The following is a 26,975-nucleotide window of genomic DNA, read 5'->3' on the forward strand; positions in this document are numbered from 1 at the left end:
ACAATCAACTCCATATCACACCTGTAGTTATCAATAAATATCTTCAGATAAAAGTGTATAAATAATTAATCCATCAGTTTGAGAAATGTATTTGGTTGTAAATCATTAGGCCACCACACGTTTATCTTCTAAGTTCATCCTTGACCCGTGAAAAAACTATAGGCTAGTTCTCTCGGAATCCAAGGGTAGAGCGTCATAAGAATGAGATGAGAGAGGTAAGATACTACCCTGTATTCTCTTTATCTGCTCTGTGAAATCACTGTGATCTCTGGTCCATAGATAACACTCATTGGCTGGACTGTGTAGGAAAGTAGAACACACACACACACACACACACACACACACACACACACATACACAAACGTGTTCACTCATTATAAAACACTACACTTTCTCTCACTCGACAACAGTCCAACAGTCCTTGTCTGCCTGCCTGTCTGCACTGAATCTGACTGCACTTGTCACAGCTTTGAGATCTCATTGAGGAGGAAAAGACAGAGAAAATGTATGAAGAAGGAAAGAAGAAAGAGGAAGAAGAGAATGAAGACCTGAGGAGATATTGTCGATACTTTACTAAAGAACAGTTGATCATGCTGTGTGTCTGTATTGCTCTGCTTGTGCTGCTTCTGGTCATCATCATCACCTCTGTTCTCCTGACTCAAAATGGAGGTAAATAAAAAAAATACAATCAACAGTTATTTACCTACTGATCCCAGAATACAAATTAATCAGCATAATAATCAATTGAAATATATAATCTGTTGATTTTAACACTTTCAATATTTTTGTTAATAATGTTGAAATGGCGTTTGTATCTACTGTAAACCATGTTACGCCTTACTTGTATCTTGATCACTATAACTGCAGTTTCCATATCGATAAGGGCTACAGGTTACGATAGCTAATCATCTGTGACGAGAAGATAACTGTTCCTGTGCCTACTGGTAGGGCATCTGAAACGATCCTGCCGTTCCCTACTGATGGAGACATGCTGGACTTCCTCGTCCAAACTGGAGACATCAGGGAGAGAGACGCCCTGTACGCCACCTGGTATCACCGTGCCAACAACAAGTCAGAGATGAACATAGCACTGCAAAGTAATTTAAAAAAATAAAAGATGCATTGTTCTCAGAATTCTATGAATTCTATGTAACCTTAGCAGGTATGGTACAGAAAGTGTCAACATTAAGTCTACATTTGACAGTGTACAGAGGGGATTTGCAGTAGCATTCACTTAGGACACACCGTAGCAAAACATTTCCCAATGGAAAATTAAAAAGAGTGTTTCTTATTGGACACATTCAGGTAGTCCCTCACTGTTTCAGTCCGTTTGAATCCGTTTGGTGGATAGTGAACACAACCCTGTTCTGTCCCCCTCTCTAGGTTCTATCATGGTTTTGGAGGCTGATGTGACTGTGCAGGGATACGCTACAGTCAACGTGACCACCATCCCCATCATGGCTCATCCTCCTGCTGTCTACAGTGACAACACTCTGGACCAGTGGCTGGATGCTGTGCTCCAGTCAAAGAAAGGTATCAAACCTAGCAATAAGACTTCAGATATCAATTCAACTCTAAATATCAGTTAGAGCCTCGTGAAACAGTTTCTTCTGGTCCTTTAGTACCAATCTATAAAGTCAATCAATTATCCAAAAGGATCTAAGCTATGCATAATCACATGAAATCTGATGTGCTTTCGTATTACGTACAACATGTCTGTAATACAACTGACTCCTTCAGGCATAAAGCTGGACTTCAAATGCATCCAGGCGGTGACTCCCTCTCTGGGCATCCTGAGCATGAAGAACCAGACTAAAGGCATCAACCGGCCGGTGTGGCTGAACGCTGACATCCTCCCTGGGCCAAACGTCCCAGCCTTCTGGCCTGTCATCGACGGACCTGAGTGAGTAGCAAGGAAAGAGCAAATCGTATTAGCCAAATCTCAGACCTGCATGTTTTGCTTTATGCTTCAGCAAACTCATTTTACAATACAGATCAGTGCTTTATTGCATGTCACTGTCTGACTTGGAGATCTAACAGGATCTCAGAGTTTGAATCAGTCTCATACTCAATCAATCAATCAAATTTATTTTATATAGCCCTTCGTACATCAGCTGATATCTCAAAGTGCTGTACAGAAACCCAGCCTAAAACCCCAAACAGCAAGCAATGCAGGTGAAGAAGCACGGTGGCTAGGAAAAACTCCCTAGAAAGGCCAAAACCTAGGAAGAAACCTAGAGAGGAACCAGGCTATGTGGGGTGGCCAGTCCTCTTCTGGCTGTGCCGGGTGGAGATTATAACAAAACATGGTCAAGATGTTCAAATGTTCATAAATGACCAGCATGGTCGAATAATAATAAGGCAGAATAGTTGAAACTGGAGCAGCAGCACAGTCAGGTGGACTGGGGACAGCAAGGAGTCATCATGTCAGGTATTCCTGGGGCATGGTCCTAGGGCTCAGGTCCTCCGAGAGAGAGAAAGAAAGAGAGAATTAGAGAGAGCATATGTGGGATGGCCAGTCCTCTTCTGGCTGTGCCGGGTGGAGATTATAACAGAACATGGCCAAGATGTTCAAATGTTCATAAATGATCAGCATGGTCGAATAATAATAAGGCAGAACAGTTGAAACTGGAGCAGCAGCACAGCCAGGTGGACTGGGGACAGCAAGGAGTCATCATGTCAGGTAGTCCTGGGGCATGGTCCTAGGGCTCAGGTCCTCCGAGAGAGAGAAAGAGAGAAGGAGAGAATTAGAGAACGCACACTTAGATTCACACAGGACACCGAATAGGACAGGAGAAGTACTCCAGATATAACAAACTGACCCTAGCCCCCCGACACATAAACTACTGCAGCATAAATACTGGAGGCTGAGACAGGAGGGGTCAGGAGACACTGTGGCCCACTCCGAGGACACCCCCGGACAGGGCCAAACAGGAAGGATATAACCCCACCCACTTTGCCAAAGCACAGCCCCCACACCACTAGAGGGATATCTTCAACCACCAACTTACCATCCTGAGACAAGGCTGAGTATAGCCCACAAAGACCTCCGCCACGGCACAACTTAAGGGGGGGGGGGGGGCGCCAACCCAGACAGGATGACCACATCAGTGACTCAACCCACTCAGGTGACGCACCTCCTCCAGGGACGGCATGAGAGAGCCCCAGTAAAGCCAGTGACTCAGCCCCTGTAATAGGGTTAGAGGCAGAGAATCCCAGTGGAAAGAGGGGAACCGGCCAGGCAGAGACAGCAAGGGTGGTTCGTTGCTCCAGAGCCTTTCCGTTCACCCTCCCACTCCTGGGCCAGACTACACTCAATCATATGACCCACTGAAGAGATGAGTCTTCAGTAGAGACTTAAAGGTTGAGACCGAGTTTGCGTCTCTGACATGGGTAGGCAGACCGTTCCATAAAAATGGAGCTCTATAGGAGAAAGCCCTGCCTCCAGCTGTTTGCTTAAAAATTCTAGGGACAATTAGGATTAGAATTATACTAATTATACCCAACTTTCCTGTCTCCATGCAGGTTCTTGGCCATGATCCAGCAGAGTTTTCCAGACGTGACCATCTCTCCTGGATGGGCAGTTCTGTATCTGCCCCAGTTCCCAAACGTCACCTACACACAGGCCATGGTGGAGGACATGTACGCCATCATCAAAAATGTCCCTCAGACAGTTACCTTCCCCGTCCACGCGCTCATGGCCAAGAACGGATGGCCTCACATCAGCTGGTTACTCAGCCAGTCACCAAAGTAACTAGAACAGCTCCTATACAGTAATTGATCTAGTCGTGACTTTCATATCTTCCAATCACACTGATGAAGGTTACACTTGTCTGAATGGTGGACAATGAGATAAGCTGTCTGTCCCTGTGTACAGGTTCAGTCTGACTCTGTGGCAGAGCCAGGAAAAGAACCCCAGTGTGAATGACCTGCTGTTCGTCAGAGACAACACCAACCCTAAGCGAGTCTACTATGACATATATGAACCTGTCCTGTCCCAGTTTAAAGAAGCTGCCAGTAAGTCAAACCCTGTGAAACTCTCCTCTGGGACCCCCAGACGTTTCAGAATTTTGTTGTAGCTCTGAACTAGTTAACCCGATTCAGGATTAGTTGACATGTTGTGCTAGCTGTGCTAGCTCTGGAATAGATCAAACACATGGAGCAGCTGGGGGTCCCTGAGGAGAGTTTTGAGAACCATTTATGACTTATGTACAGTCATACGAATCATTATCATTAGCTTATTCATTATTAGTATTACCATTCTACATTCCTGTCTTGAAAATGTATTTCAAAATCATTTTCAACAACAACTAGTAAAAAACAAATGGTATTTCCAACCAGTCCATCCTGATATTAATGTAAACAGGACTGAGTTGTTTGTGTGATTGTAGAGCAAAGAGATCGGCAGAGGAGGTTCTACCCTGGAGGAGACCTGATTGACTATTTCCAGCCGAAATATAGAGATGGCTTGTACATCCAGTGGAACACAGTCACAGACAGAGCCTCACTGCTTTCTCTGCTGTCAGGTAGGAGTGATGATGATGATGATGATGAAGGGTGCGGGTGTAACCCAAAATGGCAACCTTAGAGAATTGCAATGATAGGTTTTATACAGATATTTTTGTTTTTTGTTCAGTGACATTCATACTGTCTAGAGTTGAATATTGAATACAGCGGTCAAATCTCCTGATGGATTCATAATCTGTTGCAGACAGTGCCAGTGGCATGCTCATCATTCCAGTAGGATCTGGTTCCGCCCAGCCTGGGGTCCCAGTGGTGGATGGCTCCCGTCCAGAGTTCCTTCTCCAGGACTCCCTGAACCTGGTTCTGGCCTCTCCAAAACCCTTTGGTATCTATTTAAGGATCCAGTCCCAGAGCCAGCTGGAACCCTCTCTCCACCTGCTCAGCTCAGCCTACCACAGCGACCTCCTGTACCGCCCCGTCTGGGTCAACATGGCTCTGTCCCATGGAGCCTTCCAGACCCAGGGCTACATCTCTGGGAGGGAGTTCCTCCACACAGTCAACCAGGTGTTCCCCTATGTGACCCTGGCCCCCAGCTGGCCTCTTGAAGTCCTGAGGGAGGGGTATAACAGGGCCATGGTGGATGACATGGAGGTTTTACTGAAGGAGGTGTGGCAGGCTGTGTCCCTGCAGGTGAGGGCGGAGCCACTGGGGAGATCTGTGGAGGGACAGAGAAGGATTCGGGAGGTGCAGTCAAGGTACTCACTTACAGTGGAGACCGGGATAGAAAGTGGGATTGATGAGGAGGCAGGACCACAGGCAATCATGGCCAACCTCTCTGGGAGCAAAGACAGAAGCTTGTTTTTTTATAACTGAGAACTACTGGTCTAAGATGTGAAGACCTCTTAAATGACAGTTTGCTACATTTTCATCTAATCTTTTGTTGTATTTAAAGTAAATAAAAACCAATGAAAAACAACCATTCAATTTAATTGTAATATATTTATTGTAAAATTGTTAGCAATAATTTTGTACAATCATCTTTGTAGTTTCAATTGTTTTATATATATATATAAATAACTTTAATGCCTGTAGTTTAAGATATGATATTCTTATCTTATGTGTAACTTGGCTGAAACATTTGAATGTCTCGTCATAAAAAACATAATAAAACACATCTGACATCAAATGCAGTGTTACTTTCTGTATTCTGAAAATACAGAGCTCTTCTCAGTAAAAAAAAACATCTCGTTAGTATTCATTCTCTGGAAAACTTAAAATACAATTTACATCTCATATAATTTTCACATGTTATAATTGGAGATGCAAAACATTGTTAAAAACCATCAGCGCCCCAAAAATGTTTGCTGTAGATGCTCCTCTTTCATTAGCCTGGTCCCAGATATATTTTACGGTCATTGTCAATGGCCATAGGAGTTGGCAAGACAGCACAAACATATTTATGAACAGGCTCCTTACATTATTCAGTCTAATAAAAGAAGACTTGAACTTCATCAGATCATCTAATGGCAGTCTGTTAAATCCATCAGCACAATACTCATTGAGGGTGAGGGGGTCAGGTGTGGTGAGGATAGGGGATTACAGTAGTGTACTATTCAGTGTGGAGGAGGGTGGTTGGTCTTTGGGGGTAGGGTTGTCCCTGTTGTCCTGGAGGAAGGTACTACAGGTGCAGAAGGTGCTGTAGAAGCTGGAGGAGAGCCCGGCGATGTCTGTGGAGATGTAGGGCAGGACCTCGGGAGACGCCTGGTTGAAGTAGGAGATCTAGGAGGGCCGAGCAGGATAGGAGTTGTCCTCATCATTAAAGTTGCCATCGGTCATGGTCATTGTACCAGTGGTAATTCAAGAGACTAAACACATTGGGCAAACAATTTGTTACTGGTTGCACACTTTCTTACCTTGGATACAGTGTTGGAGACCTCCATGATGCTGAAGCCGGCACACAGCACCTCCCCTCTGTTGTAGCCCTCTGTAGGAGGGTGTGTGGGTAGAGTGACCGAACGCAGAGCAATAACATAAGGGTCCCTTGAAAATAAAAATAAAAATATTTCTATCACATTGTCTCTCTATTTGTCTTGTCTTGTCTGGTCTGGTCTGGCCTGCCTGTCTGCCTGCCCGTCAGTCAGTCTGCCCGCCCGTCAGTCTGCCACTCACCCGCTGTCACACGGTGGTCTCCTGGAGGCCAGGAGAATGAAGTCCTGGACCATCCCTCCCTGATTGGCTGAAGAGCTGCAACTGACCCCACCCCGGCATATGGAGGGAGTCACCACGCGGTACAGAAAGTCATCATCGTCCACCCTACGAATCAGCTCACACCTCCTACACAGGGAAAGTCATGAAATCAGGAGAAGCCAGTGACACAGACTATGCAGTGCGGGAGGCTGCTCTGTATACTCTTGAGGCCTTATACGCCACTTAAGAGAGGGTCCTGTGTTTGTGTGTGTGTCGGTCTGTCTGTCTGTGCATACAGATTCCCAAGATACCCACTCGTAGTTTGGATCCCACTCCACTCTCTTGCTGAGGTCAGAGAGCACCATGAAGGCCCTCTCAGCCGGGACGTCTGCCTCAAACTCAATCTTAAAACTCAACACCTGCTTCTGCTCCAGGGTATACAGGCTCACCTGTGGGCCAGAGGGGGATTACATAAGCCATGATTAGTCCTGAATTTAACATGAGCCCAGAGTATTTCCTAGTTTGGCACTGTGATCGAGAAAAACTCTGGTCCCTCGAGGCTATAGCCTGTGTCCCACAGTGGCTCCCTATCCATTATGCCTTGTGGATGGCCTAAATAAAAGTCTCAACCCAGCTCACCTTGTTTTTCTCAGAGTTTAACACCCAGTTGTTTCTGGTAGCCAGCATCTTCAAAGCAGACACGTTGTTGTAGCTCAGGTACACCTGCAGCCATTCAAAATGCATTCAAAGTTATTGTTCCCATTTGACACTTGTTCAGCTTCAAACACAGTAAGCACAACGTGTTCATTGGGAGAGTTAGACATGACATAGCACTTTAGCACTCACGCTATCACCTGGCGATACATTTTATAATTGATTTCAAGGCCCAAGTGATTGGACAGTCCATAAAATGTATGACCTTTGGTCTTACTCGTGACTAAGATGTGCTAATCATTCTAGATCAATCTTGGATCTTAATCAACATTTCAACTCTAACCTATGTACTATTCTAAACTGTTTCAACTGCTATGTTGAGTGAGAACCAGAGGGTGTATTCAGTACTGTTTGACGTTAAGGTCTCTTGTCGTCCTTTACCTGGTTGCTGAGGTCCCACGGTACAGATAAGGGCACCTCGGTCTGCTTGCAGGATATTATGTACTTCCTGAATGGACACACAGAAATCTGTTACAATATTCTATTGTGTGCACCACACACTTTGCAGGCTACATTGCAGTCACAATTAAAGTTACTCAGAGGAAGTATCCTTCTCTTCACCTGTCAAGTCGTATTTTCTTTCTAGCGATGGCCTCCTGATACCGTCTCCTTCCCTCCTGTCAGTGAAAGAGGTTAAATAAGACAGGAGGACCATACTATGAAATAGGCTCCTTAGGTAGTTACTGTTCATTAACTGCTAATATAAATCTAAATAGGAATGTATATAATTTTTAAATCTAATTTCACTCAAATTTGAATGAGAACTGGTTGACTCTGACCAGGGGTTCAGGTTGTATTTTTGGCAACGTGCAGGGCTTGCCATCCCTGTCGCAGACCTCAAAGGTCATGAAGGCGCTGTTGATGTGCCTCAGAGGCTCCTCCCCCTGATAGGCCTCTGCACACACGCCCACCTCCATGCTGCGACATCACAGGGACACATGACCATCTCAGGTCAACTCAACATTCCAATGTAAGTTAATGACTGAAATTTGAATTATCCAAGATTAATCAAACAATTACTCGATAAATCAAACAATTACTCAATAAATCAATCAATAATGTGAGCACAAGTTCTCCCGATCCTTATCACCATTGATTTGAAAGACTCAAATACAGAAAACTGTCACAGTCAAACCAATTTATAGCCTTGCTTTATAAAGTATATGATTTAAAGCTCACCTGTTCTTGAATGCGTTGTTTACGATGGCTTTGAGGACCAGCCGGTCGCCCACTTGTGAGGGACCCCTGAAATGGAACATGTCAATGCTCCGCAGGGTGGGGTGGGCGTTACACAGACGACTGGAGAGGAGGAGGAAGAGGTGGAGGAGGGAGGGGGAGGAAGAGGTGGAGGAGGGAGGGGGAAGAAGAGGAGGAGTGAGAAGAGGGAGCAGAGGAATGAGAGAAGGAGGAGGAAGATGAGAAGGATGAAGACGAAGATGTTACAATACGGTGTAATTACATTCTTATCACACTCTGCTTGTGTGGTGTTTTCTGTTCTTGTTTAACAGTGTGTGTGTCAAATTTTAATTTGTCACATGCGCCGAATACAACAAGTGTAGACCTTACCGTGAAATGCTTACTTACAGGCTTTAACCAACAGTGCAGTTCAGGAAGAGTTAAGAAAATATTTACTAAATAAACTAAAGTTAAAGAAGTAACAAGAAAATTACATAACAATAACAAGGCTATATACAGCGGGTACTGGTACAGAGTCAATATGCGGGGGTACAGGTTAGTCAAGGTCATTTGTAAAGTGACTAAGCATAGATAATAAACGGAGTAGCAGCAATGTAAAAACAGAGGGCGGCGGGGGGATTTTGGGTCAATGTAAATAGTCCGTTTGGGGTGGCCCGGTAGTCCGGGTGGCCATTTGATTTATTGTTCAGCAGTGTGTGTGTGTGTGGGGGGTACCTAGCAGCGATAGTAGCCACGTTCTCCATCCAGGCCATGATCTGTCCTCCGAACGTGTTGACCTGGTGGTTGGCATGAGGAGGGAGAACCAACTCTACACTCTCTACCTGCGTCCTCTCTGCTGGCACTGCCTTCTCAGCCTCCTGGACCTCCACTAGCACACACACATAAACACACAGGTCATTACAGCACCTGTCAGCACACAAACTCAACATTACTTACAGTGCATTTGGAAAGTATTCAGACCCCTTGACCTTTTCCACATTTTGTTAAGTTACAGCCTTATTCTAAACTGTGTTTTTTCCTTTCATCAATCTACACACAATACCCCATAATAACAAAGCAAAACAGGTTTTTAGAAATGTTTGCAAATGTATAAAAAATGGATAACTGAAATATCAGACTTACATAAGTACTCAGACCCTGTACTCAGTACTTTGTTGAAGCACCTTTGGCAGTGATTACAGCCTCAAGTCTTCTGGGGTATGACGCTACAAGCTTGACACACCTGTATTTGCAGAACCTCTCAAGCTTTGTCAGGTTGGAGAGTGTCGCTGCGCAGACATTTTCAGGTCTCTTCAGAGATGTTCGATTGGGTTCAAGTTTTGGCCCTAGCTGGGCCACTCAAGAACATTCAGAAACTTGTCCCGAAGCCACTTCTACATTGTCTTGGCTGTGTGCTTAGGGTCGTTGTCCTGTTAGAAGGTGAACCTTGGCCCCAGTCTGAGGTCCTGAGCGCTCTGGAGCAGGTTTTCATCAAGGATCTCTCTGTACTTTGCTCTGTTCATCTTTGTCTTAATCCTGACTAGTCTCCCAGTCCCTGCCGCTGTAAAACATCCCCCCCAGCATGATTCTGCCACCACCATGCTTCACTGTAGGGATGGTGCAAGGTTTCCTCGAGATGTGACACTTGGCATTTAGGCCAAAGAGTTCAATCTTGGTTTCATCAGACCAGAGAATCTTGTTTTTCATGCTCTAAGAGGCTTTAGGTGCCTTATGGCAAACTCCAAGCAGGCGGTCATGTGCTGTTTACTGAGGAGTGTCTTCCGTCTGGCCACTCTACCATAAAGACCTGATTGCTGGTGTGGTGCAGAGATGGTTGTCCTTCTGGAAGGTTCAACTATCTCCTCAGAGGAACTTTGGAACTCTGTCAGAGTGACCATTGGATTCTTGGTCACCTCCTTGACCATGGTCCTTCTCCCCCGATTGCTCAGTTTGGCCGGGGGGCCAGCTCTAGGAAGAGTGGTGGTGGTTCCAAACTTCTTCCATTTAAGAATGATGGAGGCCACTGTGTTCTTGGGGACCTTCAATGCTGCAGAAATGTTTTGGTACCCTTCCCAAGACGTGTGCCTAGACACAATCCTGTCTCAGAGCTCTACGGACAATTCCTTCAACCTCATTGCTTGTTTTTTGCTCTGACATGCACTGTCAACTGTGGGACCATATGTAGACAGGTGTGTGCCTTTCCAAATCATGTCCAATCAATTTAATTTACCACAGGTCGACTCCAATCAAGTTGTAGAAACATCTCAAGGATGATCAATGGAAGCAGGATGCACCTGAGCTCCATTTCGAGTCTTATAGCAAAGGGTCTGAATACTTATGTACATGTTATCTTTATTTAACTAGGCAAGTCAGTTAAGAACATATTCTTATTTACAATGATGGCCTACCACGGCCAACCCTAACCTGGACGACGCTGGGCCAATTGTATGCCGCTCTATGGGACTCCCAATCACGGCCGGTTGTGATACAGTCTGGAATCGAACTAGGGTCTGTAGTGACACCTCTAACACTGATATAGACCGCTGCGCCACTCAGGAGCAAATAAGCTACTTCTGTTTTTTTTGTTTTATAAAGTTGAAAAAAATTCTAAAAACCTGTTTTCGCTTTGTCATTATGGGGTATTGTGTGTAGATAAAAATACATTAATTTTGTCATCTTTAGAACAAGGCTGTAACCTAACAAATTGTGGAAAAAGTCAAAGGGTCTGAATACTTTCCGAATTCACTGTGGCATAAAGTGTCATACACCATTACAGGTCCAATAGTGATAATAGTCCTCTTGCAGAGGTCATTGCCACGGCGACTGACCTTGTTGAAAGGCCCTGTTGGTGAGCAGGTCCTTCATGATGTCAGCGTGGACCAGCCTCATCCTCCTCCTCTCAGCTGCTAGGCTGTGCTCCACCTGCTCCGCCTGAGTACGGGGGACCAACGGACGCAGCTGCACCTGTGGAGTGAACACACGCGCACACACAAACACACACACAAATGCACGCACGCACTCACCCACACACACACAGTCAACTCAACATTACTCAACATCAACTCTTACACACCATCTGTATCCTTTCATCCACGTTCTTCCACACACTATGTCCCCAATCAAATCTCACCTTTCCTCCCATAGTGCGCTGGGTGACAAACGTGGCAAATGCCTGACACACCCTCCAGTGGCTATCGCTGAACAGGTCCTCACAGTTCACCACGATGCCAACCTTGAGACACACACAAAGCATCACAAAGGATAAAAATCACAGGAATTCAACTATTTGTCCAGCCGGAAATCCATCCGTTAGGATAAAACTCTAGGTTTTATTAAGGTGTTATAGGGTTTGAACATGGCCTGACCTCCATGCTGGTGTTGAAAGCTCGGTTGACTTTGGCCTTGATGTTGACCACCTGTCCAACCCTGAAAAACACACACACCCATTTCCACTAGTGTATTATGTCAACCACACTAGGCATGGTAAAAATAACAAATCCAGAATCTAAGCTGTGGCTCCAGTTCTTTACTGTATGTCTAATGTGTAAGGGTATACCACACAGACCAAGGCTTCTTGTCAAAGAACAAAGTCCAGAACGACTTTGATGACTTATAATAAGGAAGGTGAATCAACACACAGACACTTACCCAATAGTGTGTTCAAAGTGGATGTCATCGACCGAGGCGGTGACACAAGGACACCCAGCATGCCTTTCAGCTGTTGTGAGTAAGAACACAGTGACTTGTCACTTTCTGTCGCCTAGAGGGTGTATGTACATAGCTACTTCAATTAGCTCGTACCCCTGCATACCAACTTGGTACTGATATTCCCTCTATATAGCCATGTTATTACCTCGTACCCCTGCATACCAACTTGGTACTGGTATTCCCTCTATATAGCCATGTTATTACTTCGTACCCCTGCATACCAACTTGGTACTGGTACTCCCTGTATATAACCATGTTATTACCTCATATCCCTGCACATCGACTCGATACTGATACTCCCTGTATATAACCATGTTATTACCTTGTATCCCTGCATACCAACTTGGTACTGGTACTCCCTGTATATAACCATGTTATTACCTCATATCCCTGCACATCGACTCGATACTGGTACTCCCTGTATATAACCATGTTATTACCTCGTATCCCTGCATACCAACTCGGTACTGGTACTCCCTGTATATAACCATGTTATTACCTCGTATCCCTGCATACCAACTCGGTACTGGTACTCCCTGTATATAACCATGTTATTACCTCGTATCCCTGCATACCAACTCGGTACTGGTACTCCCTGTATATAACCATGTTATTACCTCGTATCCCTGCATACCAACTTGGTACTGGTACTCCCTGTATATAACCATGTTATTACCTCGTATCCCTGCATACCAACTCGGTACTGGTACTCCCTGTATATAACCATGTTATTACCTCGTATCCCTGCATACCAACTCGGTACTGGTACTCCCTGTATATAACCATGTTATTACCTCGTATCCCTGCATACCAACTTGGTACTGGTATTGCCTCTATATAGCCATGTTATTTTTACTCGTTATTGTTATTTTTTATTCACTGTGTATTGATTCCTCGTGTTACTATTTTATTTGAAAAAATAAGTTTTACCCCCTTTTTCTCCCCAATTTCGTGATATTACGATCTTGTCTCATTGCTGCATCTCCCCAACGGGGCTCGGGAGAGGTGAAGGTTGAGCCATGAGTCCTACAAAACATGACCCACCAAACCGCGCTTCTTAACACCCGCCCACTTAACCCGGAAGCCAGCCGCACCAATGTGTCGGAGGAAATTTTCACACCCTGGTCTGTTTCACCTTTCTTGTGCTTGCCTCCACCCCCCTCCAGGTGTCACCCATTTTCCCCATTATCCCCTGTGCATTTATACACCAACTACTTTGCAGACAGAGTTCAGTGTGTCGAATCGGAGGGCCTGTTGTCCGGACCTCTGGCAGTCTCTATGGGGGTAACACAGGGTTCAGTTCTCGGGCCAACTTTTCTCTGTATATATCAACGATGTGGCTCTTACTGCGGGTGATTCCCTGATCCACCTCTACGCAGACGACACCATTCAGTATACTTCTGGCCCTTCTTTGGACAGTGTTAACTAACCTCCAAACGAGCTTCAATGCAATCACAGCGCCATCCGTTTTGTTACCAAAGCCCCTTATACCACCCACCATTGCAACATGTATGCTCTAGTCGGCTGGCCCTCGCTACATATTCGCCGCCAGACCCACTGGCTCCAGGTCATCTATAAGTCTATGCTAGGTAAAGCTCCGCCTTATCTCAGCTCACTGGTCACGATAACAACACCCGCTCCAGCAGGTATATCTCACTGGTCATCACCGAAGCCAACACCTCCTTTGGCCGCCTTTCCTTCCAGTTCTCTGCTGCCAGTGACTGGAACGAATTGCAAAAATCGCTGAAGCTGGAGACTTATATTTCCCTCACTAACTTTAAACATCAGCTATCTGAGCAGCTAACCGATCGCTGCAGCTGAACATAGTCAATATGTAAATAGCCCACCCAATCTACCTACCTCATCCCCATATTGTTTTTATTTACTTTTCTGCTCTTTTGCACACCAGTATCACTACTTGCACATCATCATCTGCTCATCTATCACTCCAGTGTTAATGTGCTAAATTGTAATTACTTCGCTACTATGGCCTATTTATTGCCTTACCTCCTCACTTGATTTTCACACACTGTATATAGACTATTTTTTTTCTATTGTGTTGACTGTATGTTTGTTTATTCCATGTGTAACTCTGTGTTGTTGTTTGTGTCGCACTGCTTTGCTTTATCTTGGCCAGGTCGCAGTTGTAAATGAGAACTTGTTCTCAACTAGCCTACCTGGTTAAATACAGGTTAAATAAAAAAATACCTGTGTTTTCTGTTTGTCTGTTGCCAGTTCGTCTGGTCTCATCAAGCCCACCAGCGTGTTTTTTCCATACTCGGTTTTGACCATTCTGCCTGACCTGACACTGAGCCTGCCTGCAGCTTACGGACTCGGCCCTGTATTACCAACCTCTGCCTGCCCTTGACCTGTCATTTGCCTGTCCCCGGTTTTGTAAATAAACTTCTGTGGTTTGAACTGTCTGCATCTGGGTCTTATCCTTAGCTCTGATATAAACACTGTTCAATTGACAACCAAAGTCAGCCTTCAGGTACCCGGCCCGCTACTGCTCAACATTACAACACACTTAGCCTTGTGTGCGAAGTGTGTTGGTTCTAGTGAGTGTAAGAGTCAGTGTCACAAAATATTAGTGTTACATTGTGTTCATGTTTCATAGTGAAAAACTATGCCATCTCCGTCTATGCAAAGGCCTTACTGAACATGATGCGGGTGTGTATGAGATATCGTTCAATCCAAAACTGGATCAATAGGCCATTCCCACAAGCCCATTGTGAGTGAGAACACAGACACAGACAGACACACACACCTGAAAGACAGGCTGTAGAGTCCATCCATTTGAGCAGCTGACCCACACTGAGCTCCTGCCGGTGGTTGGCATGGCAGGGCATCACTATCTGGCTCTTCTTTACCTCTGTAAGGTTCCTGAACACCTCCTCCCCCTCCTCTGCCAACTCATCCTGTGGTCTGCTCATCTTAGGGTCTCAGATCTTATGTCTCCTCTCTAGGAAAGGTAATATAATGTTGGTCAATGAAAATGCATTTCATTTGAGTGACTTAGTGACCAACATGTTATCCATGCAAAATTCGGCTATAGAATAATAATTTTTTAGGAAGAATACAGAGCAATAGCAAAGAAAACTCTGTGGCAGTAGTCCTTGCCTGCCCCATGACATACCCAACCTCAAATCTACACAGGAGATGTGACAGATTATTGCACAGTGATTGCAAAAATCTTGTTCTGGTATAGGAGCTTCCCCTAACATAGCTGACTAAATAGCAACGCTAGTTCATTCTATTTTACAGCTTAAAGTACCGTCGTATAAAGTTAAGCAGCATATTTTCATATCAAGACTATAAGTGTATAGCTAAACTATCTGAGCTACCAGCATAAATGGGCATAGCTAAGTATCTCACCTCTACGATGATTCCACGTACGGAGTTGAGCGTAGACTATAATATTTTTAATGAACCTCCGACTCCGAGGCACCATGCAGTCAATACCGAAAACATTTCCATTCTAAAACCCTTACTGTGTACCTGTTTGTCCTCTGTAGATGCATGCCTTTCTTTGTTTGCTAAAATACCTACTTTTTAATAAAATGTTAATCAAATACAACCGCCGACTGTTTCACCTTGTTAAGATTCAATTGGCACATTTGCGATGAGTTGCCATCTTAGAGTAACAGTAATGAGGAAACAGTCGGTGGTTGTATTTGATTCATGTTTTATTAAAATGTATGGATTTCAGTAATCCAAGAAAGGCAACAGAGGACAAACATAGGCTTAAGAATTGACAGATTCTGGTCTGCACTCAAATAATTATTGTGGATTTGAGGTACTTGGCTAGAATGGAAGTTCACTCGGGGTGCCAGTTTGCTACCTACAGAGAAAAGTTCACTCCAAAGTACCAGTCTGGTCTCATAGGCTAGATGTAACATAGTAAACTAAAATCTGGGACACTCAAATTAGTATGCTATACTATTAATACAAAAGTATGTGGACACCACCTTCAAATTAGTGGATTTGGCTGTTTCAGCCAGACCCGTTGCTGACAGATATAAGATCGAGCACACAGTAATGCAATCTCCATAGACAAACAATGGCAGTAGAACGGCCTTACTGAAGAGCTCCGTAACTTTCAACGTGGCATTATTGCCGCCTTTCCAACAAGTCGGTCCGTCAAATTTCTGCTCTGCTAGAGCTGCCCCGGTCAACTGTAAGTGCTGTTATTGTGAAGTAGAAAAGTCTAGGTGCAAAAGCAGCTCAGCCGCAAAGTGGTGGGCCACACAAGCTCACAAAACGGGACCACCGAGTGCTGAAGCGCGTAGTGCGCAAAAATTGTCTGTCCTCGGTTGCAACATTCACTACTGAGTTCCAAACGGCCTCTGGAAGCAACGTCAGCACAACAACTGTTCTTCGGGAGCTTCATGAAATGGGTCTCCATGGCCGAGCACCCGCACACAAGCCTCACAAGGCACAATACCAAGCGTCGGCTGAAGTGGTGTAAAGCTCGCCATTATTGGACTCTGGAGCAGTGGAAAAACGTTCTCTGGAGTGAAGAATCACGCTTCACCATCTGGAGACAAATCTGGGTTTTGAGGATGCCAGGAGAATGCTACCAGCCCCAATACATAGTACAAACTGCAAAGTTTGGTGGAGGAAGATAAATGGTCTGGGGCAGTTTTTCATGGTTCGGGCTAGGCCCCTTGTTTCCAGTGAAGAGAAATCTTAAGGAAACAGCATACAATGTCATTCTAGACCATTTTGTGCTTCCAAATTTGTGGCAACCGTTTGGGGAAGGCCCTTTCCTGTTCAGCATGAGAATGCCCCTGTGCACAAAGCGAGGTCCCATGCAGAAATGGTTTGTCGAGATTGGTGAGGAAGAACTTGACTGCCCTGCACAGAGCCCTGACCTCAACCCCATCAAACAACTTTGGGATGAATTGGAACACCAACTGCGAGCCAGGCCTAATCGACCCAACATCCGTGCCTGACCTCACTGACGCGCTGGTGGCTGAATGAAAGCAAGTCCCCGCAGCAATGTTCCAACATCTTATAGCAGCAAAGGGGGGAACCAACTCCATATTAATGCCCATGATTTTGGAATGAGATGTTCGACGAGCAGGTGTCCACATACTTTTGGTAGTGTATGTTGCATTCGCTGTGGTGACAGAAGACATAGGTTTACTTGAAAGGAGAAAATGAAAGGAGGATGGATGGGTTTTGTGTACAATTCAAACATCTAGCAACCCAAAGGTTGTGTGTTTGAATCTCAACTGAAAACTAGATCTTTCGCTAATTATAAACGTTGCAACTCCTTACTACGTTTTAGCTACTTGCAACTACTTAGTCTTAGGATGTTAGCTAACCCTTCCCTTAACTCTCTACTGCCCATCTTTTCCCTCAGGCAGCAAATACACTTTTTGGCCCTCACATCCCCCATATTACTATTTTCAAATTCCTACACATGAAAATATGTGATGACATGTCTGTAAACAATCCAATGAGGTGCAGAAGTTGGTATGATGCTTCAATTGGGGCAGGGGCCTTCGCAGAGCGATGTAAGCACATGGTCTGAGCAAAAGGTCAGATACATTTCATTATTTTGCATGTTTAATTAGAGATAACATGGCAATAAAAAAAATATGTACATTGTGTAGAAACCTCTAAAGAACCATATTTGATAGGTTTTTTTGTTTCCTCAGTGCAACGTTGTGCAGTTAGGCTACCATTTTTTTTTGCCTCAGGGCAACGTTGTGCAGTTTGGATACCTTTCAGGGCAAAATCATGCTCAATGAAAGATGTAAAATAATGTAAAATGATGGCCTTAGTCAATGTTTTTGCTAAAATATCCACTGACATTCACAGGCAATAGACACAGGGACTTTCTATAGGTGAAAGTAGTCTAATGGAGCATACTCTCTGATAGCGAGGACAATGACCCCTTTAGGACACTGACAGCGAGGAAGAATGGACCCCAGAATCAGGTGTGGCGTACAGCAGGTCAGCCACCAGGGGGAGACTTGTCAAGGCCTGGTGACAGACGCAGTGTACATCACGAGGCGATGGCTCCATCTGCTGGACGTGCCAGGTCTCGACGGGCTCTCCGGTCAGGACTAATTGGGGCTGATTGGGAGCTGGTGAGTAACCAAGGGCTGATTGCTCACCAGCTGTGCAAGGCCCATAAAGCTACCAGAAGGACAGCACACAAGGGGGAAGAAAAATCTGTCATTCTACCCCTGAACAAGGCTGTTACCCCACTGGTCCTAGGCTGTCATTGTAAATAAGAATTTGTTCTTAACTGACTTGCCTAGATAAATAAAAAACCTTAACCCCTAACAATTAGTGTTTGCCTGGTCATTCCTACCATGCGGTGCCTTTTGGTCCTCAAGTTTTTCAGGAAAAGTATATATGTACCAGTCAGTAGTTTGGACGCACCTACTCATTCAAGGGTTTTTCTTTATTGTTACTATTTTCTACATTGTAATTGAAATGCATTCCAGATGACTACCTCATTAAGCTGGTTGAGAGAATTCCAAGAGTGTGCAAAGCTTTCAAGGTAAAGGGTGGCTACTTTGAAGAATCTCAAATATATTTTGATTTGTTTAACATGTGTTTGGTTACTACATGATTCCATATGTGTTATTTCATAGCTTTGATGTCTTCACTATTATTCTACAATGTAGAATAATCTATGGATTTCATGTGACTGGGAATACAGATGTGCATCTGTTGGTCACAGATACCTTCAAAAAAAAGGTTGGGATGTGGATCAGAAAACCAGTCAGTATCTGGTGTAACCACCATTTGTCTCATACAGCACAACCCATCTCCTTCGCATAGAGTTGTAGAATGTCGTTCCACTCCTCTTCAATGGCTGTGCGAAGTTGCTGGATATTGCCGGGAACTGGAACACGCTGTCGTACACATCGATCCAGAGCATCCCACACATGCTCAATATAATTGTGTACAGATCCTTGCGACATGGGGCCATGCATTATCATGCTGAAACATGAAGTGATGGTGGCACGACAATGGGCCTCAGGATCTCATCACTGTATTTCTGTGGATTCAAATTGACATTGATAAAATCCAATTGTGTTCGTTGTCCGTAGTTTATGCCTGCTCATGCCATAACCCCACCACCACCATGGGGCATTCAGTTCACAACGCTGACATCAGCAAACCACTCGCACACACAACACTATACACGCTATCGTCTGCGCGGTACAGTTAAAACCGTGATTAATCCGTGAAGAGCACACTTCTCCAGCGTGCCAATGGCCAGCAAAGGTGAGCATTTGCCCACTGAAGTCGGTTACGACGCCAAACTGCAGTCAGGTCAAGACCCTGGTGCGGACGACGAGCATGCAGATGAGCTTTCCTGAGACCGTTTATGCAGAAATTATTAAATTGTGCAAACCCAGTTTCATCAGTTGTGGCTGGTCTCAGTCAATCCCACAAGTGAAGAAGCCAGATGTGGAGGTTATGGGCTGGCGTAGTTACAAGTAGTCTGCAGTTGCGAGGAGAAACTGATAAAAAAAAAAGAAAAAAAAGTTTGAGGCTTATGGTAGGAAATTAGCATTCAATTATCTGGCAACAGCTCTTGTGGACATTCCTGCAGACATCTGTGGTATTGTGTTGTGTATCAAAACGGCACATTAAAGAGTGGCCTTTTATTGTCCCCAGCACAAGGTGCACCTGTGAATTGTTTACTAACATGGATGTAAACAAATTTGTGCAGAACATTTTAGAGTAATACGCCTTGTGTGTGTATGGAAAGTTTCTGGGATCTTTTATTTCAGCCCATGAAACATGCGACCAACACTTTGCATGTTGCGTTTCCATTTTTCTTCAGTGCATTTAATAGCTAATATTTATCAGAAATTGATGAATAGCAGCCGGGGAAATGGTAAAAACGCCGACACACACTAAAAACAAAATGCATACAATTCACTTCGACATCCATGTATTTGCGTTTTTATAGTAAAGGACACCTAACTTGATATTTAAAGCCCTTTGGCATCCACATTTTACACTAAATAAGGTGATATTTCCTGGGGGCACCGGGCGATAGGAATGACCCAGGCATCTAGCTAATGTTAGCCACAACAAATTGGAAATCGTAACATATCATACGAAATGGATGGACATCCACAAATTAATATCATACCAGACCAAACGTAACAAATCAACACAATGGCAACAGAGCAGCGAGGACACAAAGAACGGTCTGGTGCTTTTGTCGATGAACTTACCTCAAAGTTATAACACGCACAGGAATATCGCATTGGGCTTTTTAGATTGTGCACTCTACCCATGTACAGTGTAGACTATCTCGGGCGCGTTTCAGCTTGTTATGACAGCGTGGTAGGACAAGGTGCAGCATGAAATGGCTACTGCTGCCAACACCACCTCCCACCCAAACCACATTTTAAGGCGGAAGGGATCATTTCAACAGCACATTTCATTGTGTGACATCTGTATCCATTTAATCAATTCTGGAAACAAATTACGCATCTCAAAATAATGAGTTTGTCATAATGACATACATAGCTACATTTCCACATTGCTATTTTGGTCATTTTCTTAAGCAATAAGAGATATGGATCACAATCCTCTTCTACAGATGTAATTCAAAACTGAGCCGAGGGTAGAGAAACGCAATGAAACGTTTGACTCTGATGAGCTAGAGTATCTAGGGTCACTTTTCAGATATTACAGTAATGCCAGTAGAAAAAGGAAGGTTATGAATAGTGGAACATTGTTGTTTTGGTGCCGTTTAATGTAGCTAGTTCACACAGCTCCATGCAGATAGAGGGACAGGAACTTCTGGAAGGTTTCAGGCTTGTACCCAGATAGACCTGGTGGAATCTGCAGGGGGAAAGCAGAGAGAACAAAACCTGGTCATATTGATGTTTGAAATACCATTTGTATAAAATCTAAGCTACTAAGTAAAATGGATTCCCTGTTACTATCCATTTCAGATGTGGGACAATATAAAGGTGTACAGTGTATTTTATAACTGTTTGATTATATAACTTTTGAAAAGAGACAAAGAAAGAAAGAAACAAAGTATTTCTTACCTGCACCACCCTCTTCTTGATGAGGGGGCGGACCTTGGCGAAGTCGTACAGCAGCTGGTCATTCTCCACCCACACCTGGTTCTTGACCCCCTCGTCAGCCTGCAGGTCTGTGGTGTTGAGCTGGAACACCACATACTGGAACATCCGGCCGTTGGTGGCCACCGACTGGACCACTATGGGCTGCTCCAGCACCCCAGGCTTAGTCTGAAGGGAGGGGGAAGAGAGGTTAAACAATAGTGCTGAGCGTTTGGTTTTGGTTCAATTATATTTTAATCTTTTTTTTATGCACTATGCATTATGTGGGATGAATGCTGTAACACAGAATAAAACAATTAATACAATTTTCATGATGGTAGTGACTGCTTCGAATTGTATTGGTCACATACACATGGTTAGCAGACGTTAATGCAAGTGTATCGAAATACTTGTGCTTCTGGTTCCAACAGTGCAGTAATATCTAACAATTCCCCAACAACTACCCAATACACACAATTCTAAAGGAGTGAATGAGAATATGTACATATAAATATACGGATGAGCGATGACCGAGCGGCATAGGAAAGGTGCAATAGATGGTATAAAATACAGTATATTCATATGATATGAGTAACGGAAGATATGTAAGCATTATTAAAGTGGCATTGTTTAAAGTGAATAGTGATCCATTTATTAAAGTGTCCAGTGATTGGGTCTCAATGTAGGCAGCAGCCTCTGAGTTAGTGATTGCTGTTTAGCAGTCTGATGGCATTGAGATAGAAGCTGTTTTTCAGTCTCTCGGTCCCAGCTTTGATGCACCTGTACTGACCTTGCCTTCTGGATGGTAGCAGTGTGAACAGGCAGTAGCTCGGGTGGTTGTTGTCCTTGATGATCTTTTTGTCCTTCCTGTGACATTGGGTGCTGTAGGTGTCATGGAGGGCAGGTAGTTTGCCCCCGGTGATGCACTGTTCAGACTGCACCACCCTCTGGAGAGCTTTGCGGTTGAGGGCGGTGCAGTTGCCGTACCAGGCTGTGATACAGCCCGACAGGATGCTCTCGATTGTGCATCTGTAAAAGTTTGTTGGGGTTTTGGGTGACAAGCAAAATCCCACAACTTTTGTGTCGTCTACAAACTTGATGATTGAGTTGGAGTCGTGCATGGGCACGCAGTCGTGGGTGAACAGGGAGTACAGGAGGGGGCTTAGCATGCACCCTTGTGGGGCCCCAGTGTTAAGGATCAGCAAAGTGGAGATGTTGCTTCCTACCTTCACCACCTGGGGGCAACCCTTCAGAAAGTCCAGGACCCAATATTGCACAGGGCAGGGTTGAGACCCAGGGCCTCCAGCTTGATGATGAGCTTACAGGGTAGTATGGTGTTGAATGCTGAGCTGTAGTCAATGAACAGCATTCTTACACAGGTCTTGTCCAGATGGGATAGGGCAGTGTGATGGCGATTGCATTGTCTGTGGACCTGTTGGGGCGGTATGCAAACTGAAGTTGGTCTAGGTGATATGATCCTTGACTAGTCTCTCAAATCACTTCATGATGACAGAAGTGAGTGCTACAGGGCGGTAGTCATTCAGTTCAGTTATCTTGCCGTCTTGGGTACAGGAACAATGGTGGCCATCTTGAAGCATGTGGGGACAGCAGACTGGGATAGGGAGAGATTGAATATGTCCGTAAACACACCAGCCAGCTGGTCTGTGCATGCTCTGAGGACGCGGCTAGGGATGCCGTCTGGGACAGCCTTGCGAGGGTTAACAACTTTAAATGTTTTACTCACGTCGGCCACTGAGGAGAGGGCGCAGTCCTTTTTAGCGAGCTGCGGCGGTGGCACTGTATTATCCTCAATGTAGGCAAATAAAGTGAATAATTTGTCTGGAAAAGTGACGTCGGTGTCCGTGACGTAGCTGGTTTACTTTTTGTAGTCGTGATTATCATAATTTATTCACATTACTTTAATAAAATATTTCAGTTCTGTATATTTGTTTTATTTGATGACTTTATTATTTATTTCCAAGTCATCATCTCTATAGAGCTGATGCCTACTGTGTGCTGTCTGAAATATGACTATTTTGTAGTTGTTCATAGTAAATAAGGCATACTTATATGACTCCTGAATACCAACTATCAATCATTTCGATAATGTATTTTCAGGTAGAGATACCTCACGAAGCAACAGCTGCTCTCTAGATCACCTCACGATCATGCATTCGGTCTCTTCTGTAGTAGGTGTAAAAGAAACAGACCGGACAAGATGTGCAATGAATTATGGTCATTGTCGGTAAACTGTGAAAAATATTGGCCTGTTGGAAACTCCCTACTACATTGCACAGTTAATCTCTAGAGAAACTGTGCAATGTGCGCATTGAGCTAACAAAAAAAACAGAATGAAATGGATTTCAAATAATTGAACAGACATCGGTCAATTGGTTGTTAAAACAGAGAAGAAAAATCACAGAAATGTAGGTTAATCGCTCAAGACTAGACACGTGACCCACATACAAAATCAGTGACGGGAGAAATCGGTGGAGGATGTGTTCATTGTTGCAGCTTAATTTCAATGAAAGTCACGTTTGCAATCATATTGTGTGGAACAATGCATGGGAACTCTGTCAGGGTGGAATAGTCCATTATTATGAACCAGTCCGTGGGTGATTAATGGCACTTGTTTCTACTAGTATAAGAAAAACTAGAATTGTATTAATATTGATATGAAATATATGTATGGAAATAAATGATTGATATTTTATGAATTATTTTTCGTCTGTATGAATTCATAAACTAAAGCAAGAGAGAATGAGAGCGATGAGCTGAGCAGCCCACGACAGCGGGTCTCGGGTTGGGGGGTCTCGAGCAGAGCATGGGGGGGGGGGCCTTGCTGATGTGAGGCCTGTCGCAATTGCCTCTTCTGCCAAATTGTAAGTCTGCCACCGTAAGCAACCATCAGATCTCTTTCCCATTCAATCACTTTTTATCATTTCTGTTACAAATGTGTAACTACTACCCCTGTGTAATAAAGTATTGGACATTATACCATTATGTAATTAATTTACGTGTAAGGTTACAAACAGCCTTTACCCCGTGGAGTGTGTGAGCACGAGCCAGGGCGTTCCCAAAGGCAAACATGATCATCTTAGCACGGAGCTGCTCAGGAAGGAGAGTGACAGGGGTGTCTCCTGCCTCCAGGAGGAAGAGGGTGTGGGCATGAGGGTAAGGGTAGTCGTCCTTGAAGCCTGAAGGAACAGAGGTTTTATTGTGAGTTCATTCCTGACCTGAATTCAACATTTCCATTGTTCTACATACAAATTGTATGGATCTGTAGCTGTAATGACTGGTTGATTGACAAACAGTAGTATTGCCTGTATGGTTCTGCTCCTCGTAGACCTGGACACTCTGCAGGTCGATGGTGGGAGAGATTGGGTAGAACGTCTCCAGGACATGGTCGGCCGTGCTCTGGACCTCCTCTTTCCCAGCAAGCACTGGGAGAGGGGCCATGCTGTTGAGCAGCAACCCATTCTGCCCTCGCACCTGGAACAAGTCTTCACCTGGAGGACAGGTGGCCAGGAAGAGTTGAGATAAAACAGCTAAGCTTTTAGTCAATGGTGTGTAGTAGTAGCCTATGTACTGTGGCTATCCTGTCTATCTCATAGATATTAAATAATGGGCCCTGGACACGTTACCTACTAGTGGGGCTTAGGGGTTGATTTTGGACTGGGTACAACTTGATGAGGAGATGGGCAATAGTGTTATTTCAGTAACACTAAAACAACAAATACATTCAAAGTCCAGTATAATACTGTATTTACCACTATTGCATAATGCTATTGAATGACATCAGGGGTCACGGGCCTACCTCTGCTCCATGTGGCAGCCAGACTGTATTTCTCTGCCAGGATCCTCCTGCCAAGCCCAGGATGACTGACCTGCAGGCTCCCACACAGGTGGATCAGGCTCCTCAGCAAAGCCACGCTAGAGACAAAGGACAGAAGAGAGATGCCACATGTCAGCACAGAGACAGTGGAATTAATGTTCAGAGACCCAAGCTGGCCCAGCCATGTATTTTATGATTCTGATGTGAATGAAAACCTGTGACACCAGTCAAAGACAATTATGGGTCATGGACTAGTTTGTTTGCGTTCATCTGAGTAGTGGTAGACTAGACTCACCAGAAATTGTCTCTGGACGGTCGTTCCTCTGTGGTGTCCCAGAAGCGAGCATGCCTGATGGCATTCTGAACTCGCTCATCCTGGTTTTCAATCTGATTGGCTTCATTCTCAGCCAATGACAGAACCTGGTCCGGAAGTCCATTTGTCAGCTTGGATTTAGTGAGCCACAGTGCTTGCCTGACACCTGTAACATAGGAATAAATATTAAAGAGAATACACACAATTGATTCATTAGATTTATTGATTTCTATATGTTGGCCTCCAATTTACATTTAGTGGCATCTCTTTTGTTGACTGATATCTTCCTTTTGTCTAATACAGGATCAATAATAGGAGCCAACAGTTTATAGAACTTTAATATAAAATACCTTCAAGTGCGTTTGTCCTTTGGTTAAATATGAAGCAAGACTTCTCTTTATGGAGTGGCATTTCTTCCTCTTTCGGCGCATAATAATGAGAGGGGTCGTTCCAGTCTCGCACCCAGGTAGGGAAAGAGGGCTTTGCCAACCCAGGGACATAGTGCATTCTATCGCCATAGGTAATGCGCTCGAGTCCGGGTATGTCCACCTTGACTCGCGGCTTTTTTCTCGGCGGTACCTTCGCACATAAACTGCAGGTGACATTGAAATATCGATGCCCGTGGACACTGCTCCCTCCATGTGTCGAGCTGATTCTTACTTCTTTCCAAAGCGTCGTTTTTGCAAGCAAAGGAGCTGCGGCCTTAAAACGTTGTGCAGTTTCTTTAAACATGTTGCTAAGTATTATTTATCTTTATAAATTAATAATTATCTAAAGCATCTTCTCGTTACACGTATCACCGTAGGGCGCCGCCATCTTTTTCACCAGCACTGAGGTTCAAAGCAATTGGTAAACGACCGGGGTGGTATACTACCGCCTCCAGCAGGATGGGAGTGGAACCCACATGCAAAATAGGCCTTGTCCAAAAATGAAAGCGTCCTTTTTCTACTTTCACAATACTTGGTGGTAGGAAAATGCATTTTGACAGGTGAGAAATAGTGTATTCGTTTATCTGTTCAATTATATCAAATATGTGAATACTTTGATGAGAAGTATGGCCTTTTCATATTTTTGGATGGAAATAGAGAACTTCATTTGATCTAAGTCTGGTGACATTGTACTGTCGGAATTGTCACATTTGATAAATGTAATTCCAGTCATGATGTCAAACACAATCAGAGTCATGTATGTTCATGTTCTTTAATTGAGATAACAAAAATTAAGATGATTTTTTATTTAACCTTTAGGTTAAGTTTGTATTATTTCATATAGATGGGCAAGGCTCAACCTAGTTTTTATGCTTTTTACAGACACACAATATCAGGAAATCAGGAAAAAATTACTGCTTCAGAACCATCTGTAACTTTTCAGACAAAAGTAACACTGATATCACAAAAATATAAACACAACATGCCACAATTTCAATGATTTTACTGAGTTACAGTTCATATAAAGAAATCAGTCAATTTAAATAAATAAATCAGGCCCTAATCTATGGATTTCACGACTGAGCAGG

General features: G+C 44.2%; 3 protein-coding genes across 5 annotated transcripts; 1 reads left to right on the forward strand and 2 right to left on the reverse strand.

Annotated features, from left to right (window-relative positions):
• The first annotated feature begins 367 nt into the window (after positions 1-367).
• On the forward strand, positions 368-5,650 carry fam151a (family with sequence similarity 151 member A). Its single transcript, XM_021589682.3, has 8 exons — positions 368-669; positions 949-1,097; positions 1,384-1,533; positions 1,741-1,903; positions 3,526-3,750; positions 3,878-4,017; positions 4,392-4,526; positions 4,712-5,650. The coding sequence occupies exons 2-8, from the start codon at positions 989-991 to the stop codon at positions 5,335-5,337; spliced, it is 1,548 nt and encodes a 515-aa protein (XP_021445357.3). The 5' UTR covers positions 368-669; positions 949-988; the 3' UTR covers positions 5,338-5,650.
• Positions 5,449-20,574, reverse strand: LOC110508834 (acyl-coenzyme A thioesterase 11-like). 3 transcript variants are annotated; one of them, XM_090224962.1, is made up of 17 exons: positions 20,469-20,574; positions 19,634-19,742; positions 15,017-15,211; positions 12,190-12,259; positions 11,907-11,967; positions 11,672-11,773; positions 11,370-11,505; positions 9,277-9,430; positions 8,545-8,664; positions 8,145-8,283; positions 7,927-7,982; positions 7,747-7,813; positions 7,291-7,374; positions 6,967-7,100; positions 6,634-6,798; positions 6,378-6,504; positions 5,449-6,243 (listed from the first exon to the last, which is right to left on the reverse strand). In XM_090224962.1, exons 3-17 carry the CDS (start codon positions 15,180-15,182, stop codon positions 6,061-6,063), a joined length of 1,764 nt encoding a protein of 587 aa, XP_090081088.1. In that variant the 5' UTR covers positions 15,183-15,211; positions 19,634-19,742; positions 20,469-20,574; the 3' UTR covers positions 5,449-6,060. The 3 variants fall into 3 exon arrangements, with proteins under 3 accessions (XP_090081088.1, XP_021445354.2, XP_090081089.1); XM_021589679.3 differs by lacking the exon at positions 19,634-19,742; XM_090224963.1 differs by lacking the exons at positions 15,017-15,211; positions 19,634-19,742 and having other exon boundaries at positions 20,469-20,533.
• A 106-nt stretch (positions 20,575-20,680) lies between these two features.
• Positions 20,681-26,363, reverse strand: mrpl37 (mitochondrial ribosomal protein L37). The gene is made up of 7 exons (XM_021589683.3): positions 25,810-26,363; positions 25,442-25,625; positions 25,129-25,244; positions 24,635-24,820; positions 24,354-24,508; positions 21,297-21,500; positions 20,681-21,084 (listed from the first exon to the last, which is right to left on the reverse strand). Exons 1-7 carry the CDS (start codon positions 26,189-26,191, stop codon positions 21,007-21,009), a joined length of 1,305 nt encoding a protein of 434 aa, XP_021445358.1. The 5' UTR covers positions 26,192-26,363; the 3' UTR covers positions 20,681-21,006.
• Positions 26,364-26,975: the final 612 nt, after the last annotated feature.

Source organism: Oncorhynchus mykiss, chromosome 28 (genome assembly GCF_057628025.1).
Source record: "Oncorhynchus mykiss isolate SJ-2025 chromosome 28, ASM5762802v1, whole genome shotgun sequence".
NCBI lineage: Eukaryota > Metazoa > Chordata > Actinopteri > Salmoniformes > Salmonidae > Oncorhynchus > Oncorhynchus mykiss.

What these genes read in the sequence shown, in the direction of transcription:
- fam151a (XM_021589682.3), top strand. Translation starts at nt 989, where the DNA reads ATGCTGGACTTCCTCGTCCAAACTGGAGACATCAGGGAGAGAGACGCC. An exon ending in TTACTCAGCCAGTCACCAAA is followed by an intron (nt 3,751 to 3,877) that starts GTAACTAGAACA and finishes CCCTGTGTACAG; the next exon opens with GTTCAGTCTGACTCTGTGGC. An exon ending in ACTGCTTTCTCTGCTGTCAG is followed by an intron (nt 4,527 to 4,711) that starts GTAGGAGTGATG and finishes AATCTGTTGCAG; the next exon opens with ACAGTGCCAGTGGCATGCTC.
- LOC110508834 (XM_021589679.3), bottom strand. Translation starts at nt 15,182, where the DNA reads ATGAGCAGACCACAGGATGAGTTGGCAGAGGAGGGGGAGGAGGTGTTC. An exon ending in CGTGGGACCTCAGCAACCAG is followed by an intron (nt 7,375 to 7,746) that starts GTAAAGGACGAC and finishes GAATGGCTGCAG; the next exon opens with GTGTACCTGAGCTACAACAA. An exon ending in GAGTGGGATCCAAACTACGA is followed by an intron (nt 6,799 to 6,966) that starts GTGGGTATCTTG and finishes TTCCCTGTGTAG; the next exon opens with GAGGTGTGAGCTGATTCGTA.
- mrpl37 (XM_021589683.3), bottom strand. Translation starts at nt 26,191, where the DNA reads ATGTTTAAAGAAACTGCACAACGTTTTAAGGCCGCAGCTCCTTTGCTT. An exon ending in CCGTCCAGAGACAATTTCTG is followed by an intron (nt 25,245 to 25,441) that starts GTGAGTCTAGTC and finishes CTTTGTCTCTAG; the next exon opens with CGTGGCTTTGCTGAGGAGCC. An exon ending in TCAAGAAGAGGGTGGTGCAG is followed by an intron (nt 21,085 to 21,296) that starts GTAAGAAATACT and finishes TTCCCCCTGCAG; the next exon opens with ATTCCACCAGGTCTATCTGG.